General features: G+C 43.5%; 1 protein-coding gene and 1 long non-coding RNA gene across 4 annotated transcripts; one reads left to right on the top strand and one right to left on the bottom strand.

The window, feature by feature from the left end:
• Positions 1–1,459: 1,459 nt before the first annotated feature.
• LOC310751510 lies at positions 1,460–17,706 on the bottom strand. The gene is made up of 2 exons (XR_014542577.1): positions 17,617–17,706; positions 1,460–1,842 (listed from the first exon to the last, which is right to left on the bottom strand). It is a non-coding gene; the product is annotated as an uncharacterized lncRNA (long non-coding RNA).
• Positions 6,372–20,420, top strand: LOC310751221 (uncharacterized protein). 3 transcript variants are annotated; one of them, XM_083590437.1, is made up of 8 exons: positions 6,372–6,653; positions 8,602–8,760; positions 11,785–11,961; positions 13,116–13,412; positions 15,618–15,680; positions 16,901–17,065; positions 18,295–18,464; positions 20,250–20,420. In XM_083590437.1, exons 2-8 carry the CDS (start codon positions 8,607–8,609, stop codon positions 20,295–20,297), a joined length of 1,074 nt encoding a protein of 357 aa, XP_083446563.1. In that variant the 5' UTR covers positions 6,372–6,653; positions 8,602–8,606; the 3' UTR covers positions 20,298–20,420. The 3 variants fall into 3 exon arrangements, with proteins under 3 accessions (XP_083446563.1, XP_083446561.1, XP_083446562.1); XM_083590435.1 differs by having other exon boundaries at positions 6,377–6,653; positions 18,295–18,468; XM_083590436.1 differs by having other exon boundaries at positions 6,378–6,653; positions 15,621–15,680; positions 18,295–18,468.
• The last annotated feature ends 1,937 nt before the right edge of the window (positions 20,421–22,357 follow it).

Raw genomic sequence — 22,357 nt, 5'->3', positions numbered from 1 at the left:
TCCTGCCAGCGGGTCCTTTTTTTGTTGTTTCTGCAAATATGTTGTAAAAGGTACCCACTCTTTTTCAAAATCACTATTGTCCTTTTTACGCAGTTTATCCATTAACTTTGCCAACTCTGCATAATTCATCAGCTTTTCTTGCCATTGTTCTTTTGATGGTATTTCTCCAGTCTTCCAGTTTTGTGCTATTAAGATTCTTGCTGCTGTTGTAGCATACATGAATAATGTCCGTTTTTCTTTCAGCAGCTCTTGTCCTAAAATACCTAACAGAAAAGCTTCTGGTTTTTTACAAATGTTATTTTAAACATTTTTTTCAATTCGTTGTATATCATTTCCCATTTTTAAAAAATAATCTTACAATCCCACCACATATGGTAAAATGTACCTTCCCCTTCTGTACATCTTCAACAGTTCTTTTGTTCTGTTTTATACATTTTTGCCAATTTTGTTGGTGTCACATACCACCTATACATCATCTTCATATAGTTCTCTTTCAACAATATACAATCCATAAATTTCAAATTCACTTTCGAAAGCCTTATCCAATCCTCAAATTGTATATTGTGACCTATAGCATGTGCCCACTTAATCATTACTGATTTAACTTCTTCATCTTTAATTTCCCATTCCAAAAGTATATTATACGCCTTCTTTAATAATTTGGACTTATCATCTATAACATCCTTCTGCAATTTGGAAACTCTGTAAGTGAATCCTCCCTTGTTATCCTCTTTGAAGATTTCATTTAATTGTCTGTGGGTCTCAGGGATATTTCTGACCATGAGCTCCATGGTGTAATTTTGGCTGCAGTTGCCAGGCATGCAGAAGCGGCTACTTCAGCTTCTGGTGATGAAATGACTGCAGAAAATGTCCTTCCTCGAGGGCCATCAGAAGGGCGTGCACAGCTGAGTTCACAGATGTTTCTGACGTTCCAGTTAGTGTCTGCTGCAGCTACAGTTTTACTGTAGCACATACATAATGGTTGAACCCTATGCACAATTAACTTGTGGGATTTCAGCTGCTTGCAGTTAACCTTGCGCGGGAAAGGAGTTTTAGCTCTCTGCCTTGCTAGAGGGGCAAGACCCACTGAGCATGCTGGTTCTGGGGTGCTCTTGTGAGATCTCGTGGAGCCGTCAAAGTTCCCATGAGATCTCACATGACCATCCCTGGCCTTCCGTAGTTGGTTCTGTTTCCTTCCTGCCCACCGACCCATTATCAAATTTATTTTTGTATGATATTAAATCTGCTTGAAGTGCGGTCAAATTTAAGCAGATCCGTCTCTCTCCATCTCCTTTCACAGAGGTTGATCCTTTTTTCTTTTTTCTTTAATCTACCTTCACTGCACTTGCTCTGACGCCTGGTAGCTAATGCAGGACAACCTTTCCAATGGGAACTTGGTTGTCCTCAATATCATAACCCACTTAGAAGCAGCAGGGAGGCACTGTGACGATTCTGAGGGTTTCTGCAGAGCTGGCCCTACTGTTGGGCAATGGCCTTAAGTTGTGGGTGCTGCAGAGAGAACGTGTTTGAGAGCAGAGCTGTATGTGCCCTGCAGCCCTTAAGCTAGCCTGCTCCTCTTAGGGAGAGTGCTCCTCTTAGGGAGAGAATTGTAGAGAGCTCTACAATTCCATTATTATTATTATTATTATTATTATTATTATTATTATTATTAGTTGTTTGCCAAGTGACTTACAACAACAAAAAATAATACAACAACAACTTATACTCCGTCAACAACAACAACTTATACTCCATCCATCTGGCCGGACCTCCCCAGCCACTCTGGGTAGCTACTAACAGAATATTAAAAACATGATAAAACATCAAACATTAAAAACTTCCCTAAGCAGGGCTGCCTTCAGATGTCTTCTAAAAGTCAGATACTTCTTTATGTCCTTGACATTGTGATGGGAGGGTGTTCCACAGGGCGGGCGCCAGTACAGAAAAGGCCCTCTGCCTGGTTCCCTGTAACCTCACTTCTCGCAGTGAGGGAACCGCCAGAATGGCGGTTTCTATGGAGAAATTATCTGAATGTTTTGACGTTGAAATCGCACGTGTTAGAGGGAATTATAGCGACAGAACTACCTAAAATATATAGAAACTTATCCATGTATGCAGCTACAGCAGCAAGAATGTTACTTGCCCCAAAATGGAAAGAAGCAGAAGTCCTGGCAAAGGAAGAATGGATACAAAAACTTATGGAATAGGCAGAAATGGCAAAACTCACCGGACGAATAAGAAATTCAGATAACAAATTGTTAAATAAAAGAATGGAAATGGTTTATTGAATATTTACAGATAAATTATAAACAGATAAAAACTTTGGCAGGATTATTGTAATAACCTGTAGTTTTATAAGAGTACAGTGGTACCTCAGGTTAAGTACTTAATTCGTTCCGGAGGTCTGTACTTAACCTGAAACTGTTCTTAACCTGAAGCACCACTTTAGCTAATGGGGCCTCCTGTTGCCGCTGCGCCGCCGGAGCACGATTTCTGTTCTCATCCTGAAGCAAAGTTCTTAACCCGAGGTAATATTTCTGGGTTAGCGGAGTCTGTAACCTGAAGCGTATGTAACCTGAAGCGTATGTAACCCGAGGTACCACTGTATGTATTTAAAGAAGATGAATAAATGAGCAAATGAAGTTAATTTGGGTATCCAGAAGATATTAAAAATGAATTTAAAGAACTGCAGAAAGAGGGGGAAGGAAGTTGAGTTTTGAAATGTTAAAATGATTGTGAAATTAGTGAAATGTATAAACCTGAAAAGCATATTTATTTTTTTTAAGTGCAATTTCAACCAGACAGCTTTCAAGGTTGAAATTGCAAAAGTTAGATGCATGCAATATGCGATTGTACCTTTAAATGGCAACAAATTCCCACTTGCGCCATTTATTACTCTGTTTTTGCCATGGTCATATGACAGCCATTGCTGGCCATGTGGATTTGCTGATACCTCAGGCCTTTTCTGCTCTCGAAGTGTTTCCAGCTTCTGGCTTAGCCTTTGCTTTTTCCCTTGGGGGGGGGGCACCTGCAGTTAAAGTGGAAGCAAGGAGCAACAGCTCCTTGCTTCAGTAGCCAGACCGACCTGGTTATCCTCTCAGTCCATGTGGAGCCCCAGGCAAGGAGGGGGCGGCCGAGGAGACCTGAGTCCTGGGCATCAAAAGTAAAACTCCTCTGGCTGGCTTTGCAAGGTGGGGTGAGGTGGGGAGGGCCAAAGGTGAGGGGGTTGTCTTTACCTAGCTCCTCCTGGCAGTTTGAGGCATTTGGAGGCATTCAGGAGATTTGAATGGAGATTGGCCAACTATTGACAACAGATTTGGTGTGTCCAATGAAATTAGGAAGAGGTTAATAGGTCAGAGGGACGCGGGTGGCGCTGTGGGTTAAACCACAGAGCCTAGGGCTTGCCAATCAGAAGGTCGGCGGTTCGAATCCTTGCGACGGGGTGAACTCCCATTGCTTGGTCCCTGCTCCTGCCAACCTAGCAGTTCGAAAGCACGTCAAAGTGCAAATAGAGAAATAGGTACCACTCCAGCGGGAAGGTAAACGGTGTTTTTGTGCGCTGCTCTGGTTCGCCAGGAAGCGGCTTAGTCATGCTGGCCACATGACCCAGAAGCTGTACGCCGGCTCCCTTGGCCAATAAAGCAAGATGAGCGCCGCAACCCCAGAGTTGGTCACGACTGGACCTAATGGTCAGGGGTCCCTTTACCTTTAAATAGCTCAGAGGAAGAGTATTTCTCCAGTAGGAAGCAGCCTTATGCCTAATTGTAGAACGATAGACCTGCAGAGTTGGAAGGGGACTCTGAGGGTCATCTGGTCCAACCCCCTGCAATGCAGGAATCTCAACTGGAGCATCCATGACAGATGACCATCCAATCTCTGTTTTCAAAACCTCCACAGAAGGTCTACCACTTTCTGAAGGAGCCCCTTCTACTGTCAGACAGTTCTCGCTATCATAAAGTTCTTCCTGGTGTCTCTTTCAGAATCCCCTAACTATAGAATACTAACTATAAATGAACCATTAAATAATGCCAAAGAAGTTATTAAAGAAATAGAACAATTTGGAAAAGTAGCAGGTTTTAAATTAAACAAAAGCAAGACTAAAATATTAGTTAAAAATATGAAACAAGACTTGGTTGATATGTTGCAGCAGGAAATTGGTATAGAAGTAGTCAAAAAAGTTAAGTATTTAGGCATTTGGTTAACCACAATGAACATAGATTTATTTCAAAATAACTATACACGGGTGTGGAATGGAATTAAGAGAGACATGAAAATATGGGGAAGAATGAAATTATCATTTTGGGGAAGGATTTCAACTATAAAAATGAATGTGCTACCAAATATGTTATTTTTGTTTCAATCAATTCCTATAATCTAGGGGGCAGCAGTTTTTAAAGAATGGCAAAAAGCAATTTCAAGATATGTCTGGCAGGGGAAGAAACCGAGAATACAATAGAAATTGTTAACAGATATTAAAGAAAGGGGGCTTCGCCCTGCCAGATTTGAAGTTGTACTATGAAGCGGTATGCCTCTGTTGGTTAAAGGAATGGATGCTGTTAAGAAATACAGATTTGTTGGATTTGGAAGGTTATGACAATAGATTTGGTTGGCACGCATATCTATGGTATAATAAAACAAAAATTCATAAAGGATTTGGTAATCACTTATTTCAAAGATCTTAAATGAGGTATGGGACAGGTATAAAAACTTATTAGAACGTAAAACACCATGGTGGTTATCTCCATTATAAGCTATGAGTGTGAAAAAGATAAATGTGAGTAAAAATTGGGTTACCTATGAGAAATTGTTGGGGGGAAAAGGAAATAAATGGAAAATGAAACCATATGAAGAGGTTAAAGAATATGTAAATGATTGGTTGCACAATCGCCAAGTCAATGAAATATATAAAGAGGATTTAAAGGAAAAAGGATTTGATGATAAAAAATCAAAATTTGAAATAGAAATATTAAACAATTAATGTAAATTATTTAATGTCTAAAATGTCTAAAATACTCTTGGAATGGCATTTGAAAGATGAGAAAGTGAAATAGGTAATGATACATTGGGCAAAAGACTTTGGATATAATAATACAGCTTGAAGAATGGGAAAGGTTGTGGAATGAAAGGAAAAAATTTACAGCCTGTAATGCTTTGAAAGAGAATATGATGAAAATGATGTATAGATGGTATATTACACTAGTGAAATTAGCTAAAATGTATAAGACAAATAATAAATGTTGGAAATGTAAAGAAAAAGAAGGAACATTTTATCATATGTGATGGGAATGTAAAAAAAGTAAAGAACTTCTGGGAAATGATATATAATGAGATGAAAAAGATGTTGAAATATACATTTAAAAAAAAAACCAGAAGCATTTTTACTTGGTATTATAGGTCAGGACATTAATAGGCAAGATGTTTAATTGTTTTTATGTACAACAACTGCGGCAAGAGTATTGTTAGCCCAGCAATGGAAACAAGAAGAAATTCCGACGAAAGAAGAATGACAGACGAAATTAATGGACTATGCAGAATTGGACAAAATGACAGGAAGGATTCAAAACCTGCAGAACCAGAAATTTACAGAAGATTGGAAGAAGTATATGAATTATTTGAAGAGCAACTGTAATCAACAAATTATGCTAGTAGGACTACAATAAGTTTTGCAAGGAGAAATATACGAAGTGTTACAAAGTAGAAAAAGATAGAGATATTGGTTATGAGTTTGAAATGTAATAGGGAAGATAAGAAATGCATACTGAGAGATTAGATTGGAAAATTTTCAGACAGGATTGATGGAAGTCAAAAATTTGAATAAGATGTAAAAGTATGTTTAATTACTGTTGAAAATGATATGTTAAAAAAACTAATAAAAATTATATATATATATATATAAAATGAGTAAACACTTACAACTAATAAAATAAGCATAAAAGATAAGGAACAATGATCTGGAAAGCAATTAAGTGCAAGATGTAATCTGAATGATATGGTACAAAAATGATAAGAAAATGAGAGCATTTAGTTAAAAGATTTTGAAATTAAGGTAAAATAATGTAAGCAGAAGCAGCAAATACTTAAAGAACCGGAAAGGGAAGTTGAGGGAAGTCGCTGGGTGGGGGATGGGGGGGGAGAATGGGATTTATGCATTCTTGTTGTTTTTTCTTGTTTATTACTATGTTGATATAAAACTGTAAAACCCAATAAACGAATTAAAAAAGAGAGAAATTTGATTCATGTGGCAAAAAGTTCTGGCCTCCTTTGCTTTTGCCAGTTGCTGTGGAAGCAGTTAAATGGTGCTGCCTCCACGGTGGCAGTTATGGAACTGTGTGAGAATGGAATGCTCAGGAATGCTTCATTCCCCGCAGCAAACTGATGCAGCCATTACCCTCCAGAACCTTCCTTCCTTACAGACCCTCTTGGTGATTCTTCTTGGTAATTTCTTCTCCCTTGGAGGCTTGCAGTGGGGCATCCCCCAGGGCAGGGTCTTCTCTGTGGTGGCCCCTAAATGGTGGAACTCCCTCTCAAAAGAGGTAGGTCTGGCACCTTCCTTGCACAGCTTCCAGAGGATACTGAAGACTCACCTCTAGAACCCGGCTTCTGACATCTGAGGTGTCTGTTTTTAGGACCCAGCTCGTTTTTATGCTTGTAAGGTAAAGGGACCCCTGACCTTTAGGTCCAGTCGCAGATGACTCTGGGGTTGTGGCGCTCATCTTGCTTTACTGGCTGAGGGAGCCGGCGTACAGCTTCCGGGTCATGTGGGTAGCATGACTAAGCCGCTTCTGGCAAACCAGAGCAGCGCACAGAAACGCTTGTAGGTTGTTTTAATACTGTGTTTTAATGTATCCCAAACTGGGACCTTAGGATGAAGGGCGGCAACTAGGGAGGGGACTTGGAATAAGCCCCAGACGAAAAAACTCCACGATTCCACAGGAGTAGTAGCCATGCAACGCCCAATTCAAAGAGGTGACATGGTAGGAGTTGTAAGAAAGGGAAATGTCACTTTTCGGTAAAAGCAAAGGGTCTCAGAAAAGTTGAATCTGGGTAGAAGGATTGCAAACGGTGAGGTAATTGTGAATTAGAATGCTTCTATGGCGGTACCTCGGTTTACGTACAGCCCTGTTTACAAACTATTCGGTTTACAAACTCCACAAAACCGGAAGTAGTGTTCTGGTTTGCGAACTTTACCTCAGTCTGCAAACGGAATCCGAATGATGGAAGGGCACCAGCGGCAGGAGGCCTCATTAGGGAAAGTGCGCCTCAGTTTAAGAATGGACTTCAGGAACAGATTAAGTTTGTAAACCTGTTTTCAAAACCTCCACAGAAGGAGAGTCCACAACTTTCTGAAGGAGCCCCTTCCACTGTCAGACAGTTCTCACTATCATAAAGTTCTTCCTGGTGTCTCTTTCAGAATCCCCTTCCTTGTCATTTGAATTCATTGGTTGGGGTGACCCCCTCTGGAGCAGCAGAAAACAAGCTTGCTTGCTCCATCTTCCATGCAACAGTCTTTCAGATATTTGAAGAAGGCTATTTTATCACATCTCAGTCTTCTCTAGGCTAAACATCCCCAACTTCGTCAACCCTTCCTCCTAAGGCTTGGTTTCCAGACCCTTGATCATCTTGATTGCCCTCCTCTGCACACCTTGCAAGCTTGTCAACATCCTTCTCAAATTGTGGTTCCCAGAACTGGACATATGACTCCAAGTGAGGTCTGGCCAAGGCAGAAAAGAGAGGGACCATTACTTCCTTGGATTGGGGCACCAGACCTCTGTTGATGCAGCCCAGAATAATATTAGCTTCCCCCCTTTTCCTCCCCCCTTTTTTTCTGCTGCTGCTGCTACTACTGCTGCATCACACTGTTGACTCATGTTAAGCTTGTGGTCCACCAAGGCCCCTAGATCCTTCTCCAGGTGTCCCTAATCCTATATTTGTGCATCTGGTTCTTCCTGCCTAGGTGAAGAACTTTACATTTGTCCCTACTGAAATTAACTCTGTTAGTTTGGGCCCAGTTCTCCAATCTGTTAATGTCATTTGGAATTCTGATTCTGTCTTTTGTGGCATTAGATACCCCTCCCAGTTTGGTGCGCATCCTCTCAATTCCTTCATCCAAGTCATTTAAGAAGACGTTAAACAACAACTTGCCCAGGACAGAACTCTGCGGCACCCCACTTGTCACGTTTTTTCCAGGATGACGAACCATTAATGAGTACTCTGGGTTTGGTCAGTCAACCAGCTACAAATCCACGTAACAGTTACCTCGTTCAGCCCACATTTTACCAGCTTCCTCATGAGAATATCATGAGGGAATTTGTCAAAAGCCTGACTGAAATCAAGATACACTATGTCCAGAGCATCCCCGATCCACCAAGCTTAATTCTGTCAGAGCAGATATTCTGCCACTGAGCTATGGCCCTTCTCAATGGGCCTTCAGGGGTGTGAATGTATGTTCGGATTCTGTTCTTTCCAAAGGAATTGATCTGAATATGGTTTGCCTTGGAGTACCAGAAATTCTCAGGCAGGGTGGGCGATGGGGGGAGAGAAAAGATTAGGATTGGCTCCACTTTGACCTTGGTTCCCCCCTCCCTTGTTTTTTTGCAACAGTTAAAATGGAAGAACAATTTGAGGATGGGAACCTTGTGCAAGACCTGAAGGAAGATCCCGAGGAGCGAGACCTGGCCTCTAGCCTCCCCGATGGAACCCTTGCTCACAGCAGCCCAGAGACAGGAATTGACCTATGGATATGGGTCCCGTATTTGGAGGGTGAGGCAGAGTCCAGACAGGGTGGGGCGGATGGACTGGTTGGTTCAGAAAACATGGGGTGGGAGGGTGTTTGAAGAGAGGAGTGACGCAGTCGCAGTGACTGGAGAAGGCAGAAGGGATCTACGCTTGTCCACACTTAGCCAGGTCCTGTGTTCCACCAAGGGGGCTCATTCTGGCCTTGAAAACAGATATAGGAGAAATGAAAAAAGAAATGAATGAAAGGGTTAAAGGACTAGAAGAGAAATTAGACAGAATGGAAGGAAGAATGGAGGCAAACTCAAAAGTCTCAGAAACATTTGTCGGGCAGGTGAACGAGCTTACAGTACACTAAAAAAATATACAAGAAATAAAAAACAAGACTCAAGGTTAGGAGGAAGTTGCGAAGAAAATAACAAAAGAGAATAGAGAACCAAGGAAAGAATATAATAAATAAAAAAAAGAAATAGATGAGTTTAAAATCAAACAAGAAGCTACCTAGGATACACTTGCAATTCTACAAATGCAAAGTACCGTGGTACCTCGGGTTACATACGCTTCAGGTTACAGACTCCGCTAACCCAGAAATATTACCTTGGGTTAAGAACTTTGCTTCAGGATGAGAACAGAAATCGCGCAGCAGCGGCACGGCAGCAGCGGGAGGCCCCATTAGCTAAAGTGGTGCTTCAGGTTATGAACAGTTTCAGGTTAAGAACAGACCTCCAGGACGAATTAAGTTCTTAACCCGAGGTACCACTGTAGAGAGAAAATAGTGAGATTTTGAGGGATACCCGAGGAATCTGGGGAAAATTTACAGAAGAAAATAATAGAGAATCTAACCACCTGGTTAGGATTACAGAAAGAGGACGTACTCAGATACACAGAAAAAATATTCAGAGTCAACTCCGTGAAAGCGAAAGCTAATAAATGGCCAGGAGATTGTATTGTAAGGTTTACTTCAAACTGGATTAAAGATAAGATACTAATGACAAGTAGAGAAATGAAATAAAAATCAATGGAAAGGAGATTATAATTTTAAAGGAAATCCCACCCTGTCTGCTTAAGAAAAGAGACAAATTTCAATTTCTAGCGAAGGCATTAAAAGCTAAGTCTATTGATTTTAGGTGGGAATTTCCAGAGGGAATTTCTATTTCAAAGGGAAAAGAAAACGATTTGAAACGGTAAAGGATGCTAATATCTTCTGCATAAAATACTGGAAAGAACTTGGTGGGGGGACACAAACAGCCCATAAATGGAGAATCCAACAACAAACGATATATCCGAACCAGAAGAAGATAGTGAATAACCTCAACTAGAGCCAGGACTTTTTCGGCTGCGGCTCCAATCTGGTGGAACGCTCTGTCACAAGAGACTAGGGCCCTGCAGGACTTGACATCTTTCCACGGGGCCTGCAAGACAGAGCTGTTCCGCCTGGCCTTTGGTCAGGGCGCAGCCTGACTCCCTCCTTTGGCAATCTTTACAGAACTTTAGTTTATGGTTGCCATCAATTTGATTTTAATTAATTTTTATAATGTTTTTAGAATGTTGCACTATTTTAGTGTTGTTAGCTGCCCTGAGCCCGGCTTTGGCTGGGGAGGGCGGGATATAAATAAATTTTATTATTATTATTATTATTATTATTATTATTATTATTATTATTATTATCATCATCAGCTTATGAACAATGAAAACACGACTGACTGCTAAAAAAGTAGAGTAATCATTATACTTGAACCTCAACCTAAAAGATATTTCCCTCCCTCACACTAGTAAGTGATGTAGCAGAGCAGATGCCCCTCAGTATAGCTGGAAGCTAGTTTGCAGATTTGTTTTAATCTCTTAGTTAAGTTTATTCTTGGTGTTCCCTTTTGATTCCTCTTAAAAGAATAAAGACACAAGAGACTTTCTGAGTAAAGTAACAAAAAGTTGACACATTTCAGTTCGCAATATGATCCCTGAAAGACAGACTTTGCTTGATAGTTACACAAAGAAACTGTGTGAGTTTGTTTCATATGGAGACTGAACTCGTGCTGCTAGCTGAGAGCCAGCAGAGAGCAAGATTATATTAAGATCACAAAATGGCTGCAGGAGAGCAGCGTGGCAGCAAAAGATCAGCAAGCAAGACAAGAGAAAAACAACAACTGAGAAAATGGCTGCATGACTCGGCTCTTTTATGGAGTCAGCCAGAGCCAGGCACATTTCCCAGGTCACGTGGAGGAGGAGAAGATCCAGACCAGTGGAACAGGCAGTTACACTGACTGGATGTCCCACTGCCTGTGCCCCTCTAGGGAGTGGCGTAGCAAGGCCAGGTGGTACCCGGTGTGAAAATATTGTTGTCGCACCCCCACATTGAAGTTTCCCCTCCCTCCCTCCATGCCCATCAAATAATGCCATGCTGGCAGCTATCCGATGTAGATCCCACCTTCTCCTCCTCCCTCCCTCCACCCCTGTCAAATAAAGCCACGCCCTGCCCTCCTCCTGCAGCATATATAATGAATAAAAACAACTACACAACAATAAAAACAACCCAACAATAAAAACAACCCAACAATAGAAACAGCATATATAATCAATAAAACAACCCAATAACCCCCTCCCCATAATAGAACATCAAACATCAAAAACTTCCCTATACAGGGCTGCCTTCAGAAATAATAATAATTTTCAATGTTTTATGTTTTAGGGAACGGCTAGTCAAACTATTTTAATTGTTACGCTGTTTTAATGTACTTGTACATTATATATTTTAATTACGCATGTTTTATACCTGTTGTTTTACTGTAAATTTTAATTCCAGGTAGCTGTGTTTCTGCAATCGGTTTGAGTGTCGTTTTGTTGTTGCCCTTTCTTAAGATACTATCTCCGTCTTGCATGGGGTTGGTCTAGATGACTCTATGAGTCCCTTCCAACTCATGATTCCCCGTGATTCCATGATTCCTTGACTGTTTTGGTGTTTCTTCTTGGAATGAAGTTGGTACCTAGATAATAAATGAACAGCAGCATGGTGCAGTTGTGTAGCTGACAGCTTTGCATGCCCTTTCTCGGTAGGACCCAGCTGGAACAGCGCCCCCTTGCAAGACCTGGAGCGGTGCCTGAGGGAGCTGCCCCAGAACCCCCCCAGCCAGCTGTGGTTGCCAACTGCCAGCTCCTCCAACAGCAGCTCCCCGGAGAGGCAGCACCCGTGGACCATGGAGGAGGTGGAGGCTCTGAGTTCAGCCCAGGAAGGTGAGCCTCTGTGGTTCCACCTCTAGCAAGGCAGTGGGAAGTGCAAGCTATGGTGGTGGAGGCAGGTGATGTCGTCTGCCCTGCGCCTTCTTGGTAGGGCAGGTGTACATTTAAATCGGAGCTTACTAACAGGACATCAGTACCTGGAAAGCCTCTGAGCACCTACATCACCCTTTAGTTGTGAAGGGCTGAGGAGGTTATATTTTCTCTCTCTTGGAAAGTAAATAGAGGTTTTCAGGGCGCAGATTCTATCGGATCTGACTTTGACCCAGATCCCTTGGAAAAGTTTGGGTGCAAATAATAATAATAATAATAATAATAATAATAATAATAATAATAATAATATATTTATTTATACATACCCCGCCCATCTGGCTGGGTTGCCACCTCCATGTGGCTCCCAATAGAATATGAAAAACACGATAAAACATCAAACATTAAAAGCTTCCCTAAACAGGGCTGCCTTCAGATGTCTTCTAAAAGTCAGATACTTCTTTATCTCCTTGACATCTGATGGGAAGACGTTCCACAGGGTGGGTGCCACTACCGAGAAGGCCCTCTGCCTGGTTCCCTGTAACCTCACTTCTAGCAGGGAGGGAACCGCCAGAAGACCCTTGGATCTGGACCTCAGTGTCCGGGCTGAACGATGGGGGTGGAGATGCTCCTCCAGGTATACAGGGACGAGGCGATTTAGGGCTTGAAAGGTCAGCACCAACACTTTGAATTGTGCTCGGAAACATGCTGGGAGCCAATGTAGGTCTTTCAGGACCAGTGCTATGTGGTCTTGGTGGCCACTCCCAGGCACCAGTTTAGCTGCTGCATTCTGGATTGGTCGTAGTTTCTGGGTCACCTTCAAAGGTAGCACCATGTAGAGCACATTGCAGTAGTCCAAGAGGGAGATAGCCAGAGCATGTACCACTCTGGCGAGGCAGTGTGCTGGAGAACCATTGCTGCCAGCTGATGTAGTCTTTCTCAACCTTGGGTCCCCAGCTGTTGTTGGACTGCAACTCCCATCATTGCTAGCTAGCGGGTCCAGTGGTCAGGGATGATGGGAACTGTAGTCCCAAAACAGCTGAGGGCTGAGGCCTCGGAGAGGATAGGAGAGGCGTCCCATCCCTCAGCGCCTTCAGTTGGAGTGTTTTTGTTCTTCCTAGACACAGGATCAAAGGTGGATTGGACTTTGTGGCAGAAGGGGACGGAGTTCAGTCCTTGGAGCGCATTGCTCTCTCCAGAGGAGGAAAGGGAGCTTCCTTCCACCCAAAAACCAGAGCTTATCACCATGGGCAGCCGAGCTTCGTCAGCCTCTCCGCTCCCCATCCTGGACAGATTCCTGGCCAACATTGCCATGAGCCAGCTGCTCCCCTCCAACATCCCACCTGGCGATGCCAAGAGTCCGGGCAACGTGGCACCCAGGAGATCCTGGCAAGGGATGGTTGGCTCACATCCCACAAGTAAGTGAGGCTGTGGGTAGCCCTTTATGGCGGTAGGTTTGACCTGGGACCTGCACCTTGCCATTAATTCACAGTGGCGTAGCGTGGGGGGTGCAGGGGGGGCCGGCCGCACCAGGCGCAACATCTGGGGTTAGGGCAAATCCACGGGTTAGGGGGCGCAAATCCACGGGTTAGGGGGTGCAAATCCACAGGTTAGGGGGCGCAAATTACTTGCCTTGCCCCGGGTGCTGACAACCCACGCTACACCACTGTTAATTAATTCATTAGTTTGCTGTTCATCCTCCATAGATCTCAGCGGGGTTCACAACATAAAAATACAAGGTAAAAACCCACAATGTATCCAAACCAAGCCTCCTCCTCAAGCCACGCCCACTGACCCTCTGGACCGCCCTGCAGCAGGAGAGGCGGAGCCAAGCAGAGGAGGTCCTGGAGGATCCCCCCACGGAGGTACGAAGGAGAGAGGGAACCCCACAGTCCAGTTCAAAGAGGTGACACGGTAGAAATCGATAAACTGATGCCTGGCGTGGAGAGAGGGGATAGAGTCCCCCCGTCCCCCACTGGTGCACAGGGATGTCCCATGAATCTGAAAGTTGGAAGACTCAGGGGAGATAAAACAAAGTCCTTCCCACAGCACAAAGTTGAACTGTGGAACTCCCTGCCACAGGAGGCAGCAATGGCCAGCGACTTGAATGGCTTTGAAAGAGGGCTAGACAAATTGATGGAGGAGGAGAGGGCTGCCGAGGGCTCCTGGCCAGGATGGCTCTCCTCTGCCTCTCCTCTGCCTCCACGGTCGGAGGCAGCAATGCTTCTGAATTACCAGTTGCTCATAACCGCGGGAGGGGAGAGAGCTCTTGGGCTCGGGTCTTGCTGCAGGATTCGCCACAGAAATCTCTTTGGTCACTGTGAGAAGAGGATGCTGGACTAGAAAGGCCATTGGCAGGACCCAGCAAACTCCTCTTACGTTCTTACGTTTATTAAAGGTTAGGAAAAGAGTTCTATAGTCCTGGCTGTCTGGTTGGAGAGACAAAGAAGACAGCCTTGCCCCTTTCTTCTCAGGAGGGAGATCCAAGAGGACCTCTCCCCCTGGAGGTCCAGATTAAGGATGGGAAGAGGAGCAGGGAATCGTAAAGCTGGATGCAACCTCCGGTTTCTCCCTCTAAACATCAAAGAGATAAGAGAGATGTCAGCATAGAGAAAATGGTCCAGGGGAGCTGGGGTGGGGGTCCCCCACTCCATTAACCCATCAGGGCATGTTGAATTTCTTCAGCTTCCAGCTTCCAAAAACAAGGGGTGCTCAAAAGTTGCAACGTGACTTGGAAACTCAACAGATATTTTGTTTAAATTAATACAATGTAGCTTTGCTTGGTATGTAAAATGTGTATAAAATGGCATAGAAATCATTAAAAATGATTGCCAACTACTTGCAGTTGTAGGATGTTTTATTTTATTTTATTTATCATTCAGCATTACCTGACATTTCCAGAAGGTACAATTAAAATTATTTGGTTTTCCGAAAACGCTTCATGTTTTTCTTTGCCAAATGTAGAGTGGCCAAGCTAAACGTTGTCCAATCACAAAAATCACAGCAGATTTGAATTCCTCACATCCCAGAAACCTCTTTTTAAGACCCTTCACCGAAGAAATGAACAACAGTTAAGGTTCACCTCCTAAAATGACAAACCCTGTTACCCCATGCAAACTCCTCTCAGCAAGCTGAGTTGCACCCAGATTTATTTATTTGGTTTTTCAGATTCAAACTTTACAGTCACATATCAGACATACAACATAGAAACAAGATTCCAAGGAATCTCCTGGACTTCCCTCCTCCCCTTTGTGGGTGCTGCTGTTAATCATCTCCTCCTGCATCTTTTATGATAATCCACATCTTTCACAGCTCCACTGTGTCCAAACTTCACCCTTAAACTGCAAGTGATATTCCAATCCTACTGACGATTTTAACTGTTTGCAATGCTTTTAAAGATAGTTTATACATTTTCCCCATCCCTTATTGAAATTTTGGTCTTCCTGACTTCTGATTCTTCCGTTCATTTTGGCCATTTCAGCATAGGCCATCAACTTGATCTGCCATTCTTCTCTGGGAAGGACTTTATCTTCTTCCCATCTAATGGAAAGCGCTACACCTGAACTTCCAGCAGGACAGCCCAAACGCTGATGCAATGCATTCCTTTATTTCTTTTGTTTCAGCAGAAGCTGCTGCAGATCCCGGCCACCAACCTGTACTAGATTCTTGGAAGGAAGAAGAGCAAGGTTTGTAAACTTGGGAAGGAGGAGGTTTGGGACAAAGGAATGGACCTGTTCTCTTGGCTGTGGTCTGTGATGCTTGTTCCACCATCAAAGAGCTCTTCCCGTCAGAAAGTCTTTTCTGTGATTGAGTCAGAATCTCCTCCCTTCTCTTTTTGTTTTTTAATAATTGTTTTAATTTGATTTTTTTTAATATAAACATACAACAAACAACAATTCAAAATCCAAATACTGAGATTACTCTGAATCTCCTGACTTTCCCCCATCCCTTCCATAGGTCCTAATGAAATAATTACAACTGCATATAAATATTTATCAAAATATTTTTCCTGCTGAATTGTCCATAGTTTCCTTTACATTACAAGTGTGTTTAAAATCCTGCCAATGTTTTAACCTGCTTGCAGTGGTCTCGTATATAAATTATAAACTTTTCCCATTCTTTTTTAAAGTTCTTGTCTTCTTGATTTATGAGCATCCCAGTTAATTTTGCCATTTTGGCATAGTCCATCATCTTGATTTGCCATTCTTCTCTGATCGGGGTTGTCTCTTCCTTCCATCTCTGGGCCAGTAGCATCCGTGTGGGTGTTGTCGCTTACATAAACAATATTTTCTGATCTTTTGGAAATTCGTTACCTGTAATTCCTAATAAGAAAGCTTCTGGTTTTTTAACAAAAGTTATTTTGAACCTTTTTTTTCATTTCATTATACATCAACTCCCAATTTTTTCTTTACTACTTTACATGTCCACCACATATGATAAAAGATACCTTCTTTTTGTTTACATTTGCAGCAAGTATTTGTACTCGTTCTGTACATTTTTGCTAATTTAACAGGAGCCAAATACCTCTGGTACATCATTTTCATGTACCGTAGTTTTCTTTTAGTGAACAACATGCCATGAATTTCAAATCTGTTTTCCATAGCCTCTCCCAATCTGAATCCATTGGTTCAGGTCCTGCCCTCTGGAGCAGCAGGAACCCATCTTGTTCTATCTTCCATGGTGAGACAGCCTTTCAGATATTTGAAGACAGCTGTTTGGGGGGCTGATGGGAGTTCTAGTCCAAAACATCTAGCAGGGACCCATTTGGGACGTCCGAAGGCTGACCTGTTTGCACTGCCCCTCTGGATAGCGGTGAAATTCCTGAGTCTTTTTCACCTTCCTTTCCCAGCCTGGCTTGGTGCCGCTTTCCCAAACAATGACATGGCTTGTTATTCTTCTTGTTCAGAAACAGCAGCAAAGAAGAAGCCCCTGAAAGGGGTGCTGAAACGCCTGAAGGAACTGATTAACCGCCACCCGCCTCACATATTCCGCAGGAACCTCAACAGCAGCCGGCAGTCAGCCCTGCAGCAGAAGACAAGGAAAGGGACCTGTAGGTCTCCCCGTGGCCAAGGTGGGTCTGAACACAGTGCAAAAACACGCTCTGGTTTAAGGATACCCAGCAGTTCCTTCTGGTCCACCCTGGCACCTTGCTTGGACTTCCTTGCGTTGCAGGGGTTGGACTAGATGGCTCTTGGGTGATCCCTTCCAGCTCTACAATTCCATTGTTGTTGTTGTTGTTGTTGTTGTTGTTGTTGTTGTTGTTGTTGTTGTTGTTGTTGTTGTTATATCAGAAGAAGTGTGCATACACACAAAAGCTTATACTAAGAACAAACTTAGTTGGTCTTTAAGGTGCTACTGAACAATTGTTTTTTTAAAATTTTTTTAGAAGGATTCTTTTAAAGACTTTCTTAGGACAAAAAGACTTGATTCTTTTAAGGGAGTTTATTTGTAACAATCATATATATATATATATATATATATATATATATATATATATATCTTATTAGTTGTTTGCCAAGTGACTTACAGCAAAGAAAAATATACAACAACCACCACCACAACAACTTATTTATACCCCACCCATCTGGCCAGGCCTCCCCAGCCACTGTGGGCGGCTACCACTGTGGGCGGCTTCCTTCAGATGTCTTCTAAAAGTCAGATACTTCTTTATCTCCTTGACATTGTGATGGGAAGGCTTTCCACAGGGAGGGCTGGGCTCCAGTATCGAGAAGGCCCTCTGCCTGGTTCCTTGTAACGTCACTTCTTGCAGTGAGGGAAAAGCCAGAAGACCCTCGGAGCTAGACCTCAGTGTCCAGGCTGAACGATGGGGGTGGAGACGCTCCTTCAGGAATACTGGACCAAGGCTGTTTAGGGCTTGAAAGGTCAGCACCAGCACTTTGAATTGTGCTCGGAAACGTACTGGGAGCCAATGTAGGTCTTCCATGAATGGTGTTATATGGTCTCGGCAGCCATAATACCATGGAGGGCGGGGGGCGGAGGAATGGGGAAAATCGTATAGCGTAACATTCATAGGGTGGAAAAAGCATACTATCCATATAAATAGGAGTGAACAACATTATCAATACTCAAATAATAAACGAAACTATACTCTGGTCGACTAATTAGCAAATAAACAATACCTCACCCCGAGAATGGCTTCGACTGGCCAGCTAAATCAGGTGAGGGTAGCTGATGGGTCTCAAATCCTCGGGGAGTTAGGGACCCAATTTCACCTTGGTGGTTTTTTAGGGGTGGTACTGGTAGTCTGAGATGGTCCTGATTCCTTATTTCTGTGCACAGTTAAATTGGATGCAGAGGATGAGGAGCTGCCTGCCCCTAGCCCGGAAAATGCTGCTGCACGAGATGGATCCAGCCCTCCGGTTGCTCCCTCAGGTTGCTCTTCCACCTTCCAGACTGAAAGAGGCAGGAAAAGAAACTGGTCAGAGGCGGAGGACAGGAACATCTTTGAAGTGTGTAAGCTGCGGGGTTTGTTTACGTCAAGGACATGTTTCCTGTGGCCAAATCCAGCGCCTGGCAAAAGGGGACGAGGTTCAATGGACTCATAGCTCTAATGTGGTTAACTCTGGGTTTATCCACACTTGTGTTTCTTTTTACCCCCGGGAGAAACTGCTCATTAGAGCTCGGAGCAAACAGCAATCTGGGTTTTCTCTGGGTTGACATCCACTCTGATTTAGTGCTGATTTAGAGTGGGTTCTCCTTGGGAAAGGAGCGGGAAACCGTTTGGACGCAGCATTCAGGTTTTCGAGTAACCAGCAGTCCATACTCCCTGAGCCTCTCCCAGATCTCAGGAGAGTGTCCCGGTCTCTTAAAGGCAGGAGACTAGATCACCACGGGAGAAGGGGGATCAGCAGGGGGCTCTAGCCATGGGACATCCTCAGCAGAGTGACCGCAGTGTAGTTCGGGCAGCAGCCACTGTGGAAAAATTATCTGAACGCTTTGTCTCGATGTATGGATGTGAGCTTAATGTGTTATGTAAAAGGTTTTCCAAGTCTGTTTCAATGCTGTGTGAATGCATGCAAGATTTCACATCTGTACATGCACTTGTCCTGCAAGACAACACTTTAAGCTTGGTAATAGTTTTTTAAAAATATCAGTTAAATTTGTAAGAACAGTTGAAATGCTCAGGCAGAGAGCTTTGTCATGCCTGAAGTTGGTACACAGGTTTAGAGGCGCCCCTTCCTTTAAGTGGGGTATTGGGGAGTCGGTTCTGGAGTACAGTATGATCACATCGTATGCAGAGGCTTGGTTCCAAGGGTTCTGCCTATCCAAAAAAAAAAAAAAATGCATCCTCTATACACCTTCCAGCTTGTCAACATCCTTCTCAGATTGTGGTGCCAGAATTGGACATATGACTCCAGGTGTGGTCTGGCTAAGGCAGAAGAGAGAGGTACTATGACTTCCTCGGATCAGGGCACTAGACCTCTGTTGATGCAGCCTAGAATAACATTAGCTTCTTTTTTTTTGCTGGTGCTGCTGCATCATAACATAACTCATGTTAAGCTTGTGGTCCACCAAGGGCCCTAGATCCTTCTCCAGGTGTCTCCCATCCTATATTTGTGTATCTGGTTCTTCCTGCCTAGGTGAAGAACTTTACATTTGTCCCTATTAATTCTGTTAGTTTGGGCCCAGTTCTCCAATCTGTTAATGTCATTTTGAATTCCGATTCCGTCTTTCTGTGGCATTAGCTACCCCTCCCAGTTTGGTGTCATCTGGAAATTTGATGAGCATCCTCTCAATTCTTCATCCAAGTCATTTATAAAGACGTTAAACAACAACTTGCCCAGGACAGAACCCTGCGGCACCCCACTTGTCACTTTTTTCCAGGATGATGAGGAACCATTAATGCGTACTCTGGGTTTGGTCAGCCAACCAGCTACAAATCCACCTAACAGTTACCTCGTTCAGCCCACATTTTACCAGCTTCCTCATGAGAATATCATGAGGGAATTTGTCAAAAGCCTGACTGAAATCAAGATACACTACGTCCAGAGCATCCCTCTGATCCACCAAGCTTAACTCTGTCAAAGCAGAGCTATGTCCCTTCTCAAAGGGCCTTCAGGGGTGTGAATGTATGTTTGGATTCTGTTCCTCCTAAAGGAATTGATCTGAATATGGTTTGCCTTGGAGTACTGGAAATTCTCAGGCAGGGTGGGAGGTGGGGGGAGAGAAAAGATGAGAGCTGGCTCCACTTTGACCTTGGTTCCTCCCCCCGCCCCCTTGTTTCTTTGCAACAGTTAAAATGGAAGAACCATCTGAGGGCGGGAACCTTGTGCAAGACCTGAAGGAAGCCTCTGAGGAGGAGCGAGACCTGGCCCCTAGCCTTCACTTGGCTGTGGAAGAAACGAAGGGACAAAACTTTTATTAATTTGGACACAAATGAGAAGTTATTAAACATTTTCCTTATGTGGGTTTGAGTCTTCCTAGAGGTTCACATATCCTGTTTGAAAGGAAAAGTTATTTCCTGGAAATTTCCGTCAGGAACGATGTTCCTATAATGCATAGGTATATACACACAAAACAAAACCTGATCAATAAAAATCTATTAACAACAACAACAACGAGACAATTCAGAGTGGGAGAACTCTGAAATTTAGCTGTGGAAAGAATTTTGCATGTTATAATTGGAACTTGGCAACCTTTTTTGCATTGTTGATGGTTCAGTACTTAACCATTGAGGCCAACAGAGGCCAACCAGAGAATATTGAGAAGCAAAGCAACTAGTAAGCCTGATCTTTATGAAAGCTGTTGCAACAGGGTGCTCCCTCACACGCAGGAGGGAGGAGGAGATCGAGAACAAAGGTGTGCAAGCCCCCTTATATAGACTTTGAAATTGCCACCCTGTAGCTCAGTTGTTGTTGTTTAGTTGTTTAGTCGTGTCCGACTCTTCGTGACCCCATGGACCAGAGCACACCAGGCACACCTGTCTTCCACTGCCTCCCGCAGTTTGGTCAGACTCATGTTTGTAGCTTCGAGAACACTGTCCAACCATCTCATCCTCTGTCATCCCCTTCTTCTTGTGCCCTCAATCTTTCCCAACATCAGGGTCTTTTCCAAGTCTTCTCTTCTCATGAGGTAGCCAAATTATTGGAGCCTCAGCTTCACGATCTGTCCTTCCAGTGAGCACTCAGGGCTGATTTCCTTAAGAATGGATAGGTTTGATCTTCTTGCAGTCCATGGGACTCTCAAGAGTCTCCTCCAGCACCATAATTCAAAAGCATCAATTCTTCGGCGATGTAGCTCAGTACCACCCCTCAATACATACATCACAGAAGGAAGTGGTCCCCAGCAGAAATACATCACAGGGGTGTGGTCTACAGCAGAAAACCTGTTAATCTGTCTGCCAGGATACCTGATAATGGTTGCAGATTGCATTACCTGGGCAGTCTGGCCACTCTTTTGTGATGAAAAATACTTGATTCCTGAGCCCAGGTTACAGGCTGACTCTATTCATACACAGATACACCATTAAGACAAATACATATACAGATGTTAAGACTTATTTTGTATGCAGTATGCAGCCATCCATGTGGCATAAAAAGAAACTTGGAAAATATTTTATATTACAGATATATGCTCATAACCACAAGGTATACTTCAATCTAAAGCATTAAGACAATTTCTTCATATAATCGCTGTTGTGACTGAGACGGAAGGGAGATTACTATTGTTACAGAAATAGGAGGGGATCCCCCTAAACACTAGTTACAAATAAATACTAGGATTTTGACTGGGATATGGATTAAAACATAAACTGCAGGGCTGTGTCAGTCAGGGAATTCCTGGGCTGCCTTATGCAAACCAGCCTGGCTAGCTGAGGGAAGAGCATTACAACAGAGAGCCATTGAGGGTCTTCAGGAACTTCTTGTCCTAGTTGTGACCAGGGACTGAGATTTGGAAGGTTACCAGGGTAACTGTTCTGCGGGAGGACAAGGTGCTTCTGGGAAGAAGAAAGGGGAAGAAAGGCCGAGATCCATCTTGGTGAGGTAGAAGGAAGGACTGCCTGCAATGCTTTGGGTCATGCTGTAAGATCTGGACCTCCTCCATGCAGACTGAGGGTGTAAATAGGCGAATAAACCCTATTTCTTAAAGCACAAGAGTCTCCACAGTGTCTTCTGTTCTCCAAAGGGACACCTGTTGGCGCCTGTGACCCCATGCGCTCTGGCCACTGTTTGGTAGAAAGAGGGGGCAGGCACCGGGCAGGCACTACAGTGGTACCTCAGGTTAAGTACTTAATTTGTTCTGGAGGTCCGTTCTTAACCTGAAACTGTTCTTAACCTGAAGCACCACTTTAGCTAATGGGGCCTCCTGCTGCTGCTGCACCGCTGGAGCACAATTTCTGTTC

This window comes from Podarcis filfolensis (genome assembly GCF_964270895.1).
Source record: "Podarcis filfolensis genome assembly, chromosome: 16".
In the NCBI taxonomy this organism is placed as follows: domain Eukaryota; kingdom Metazoa; phylum Chordata; class Lepidosauria; order Squamata; family Lacertidae; genus Podarcis; species Podarcis filfolensis.
This window is presented reverse-complemented; position numbering and strand designations above follow the sequence as displayed.

Bases quoted from the DNA above. Each gene is read 5' to 3' on its own strand.
- LOC310751221 (XM_083590435.1), top strand. From the start codon at position 8,607: ATGGAAGAACAATTTGAGGATGGGAACCTTGTGCAAGACCTGAAGGAA. The intron at 13,413-15,617 runs GTAAGTGAGGCT...CTTTTGTTTCAG, and splicing joins GGTTGGCTCACATCCCACAA to CAGAAGCTGCTGCAGATCCC. The intron at 15,681-16,900 runs GTTTGTAAACTT...CTTCTTGTTCAG, and splicing joins TTGGAAGGAAGAAGAGCAAG to AAACAGCAGCAAAGAAGAAG.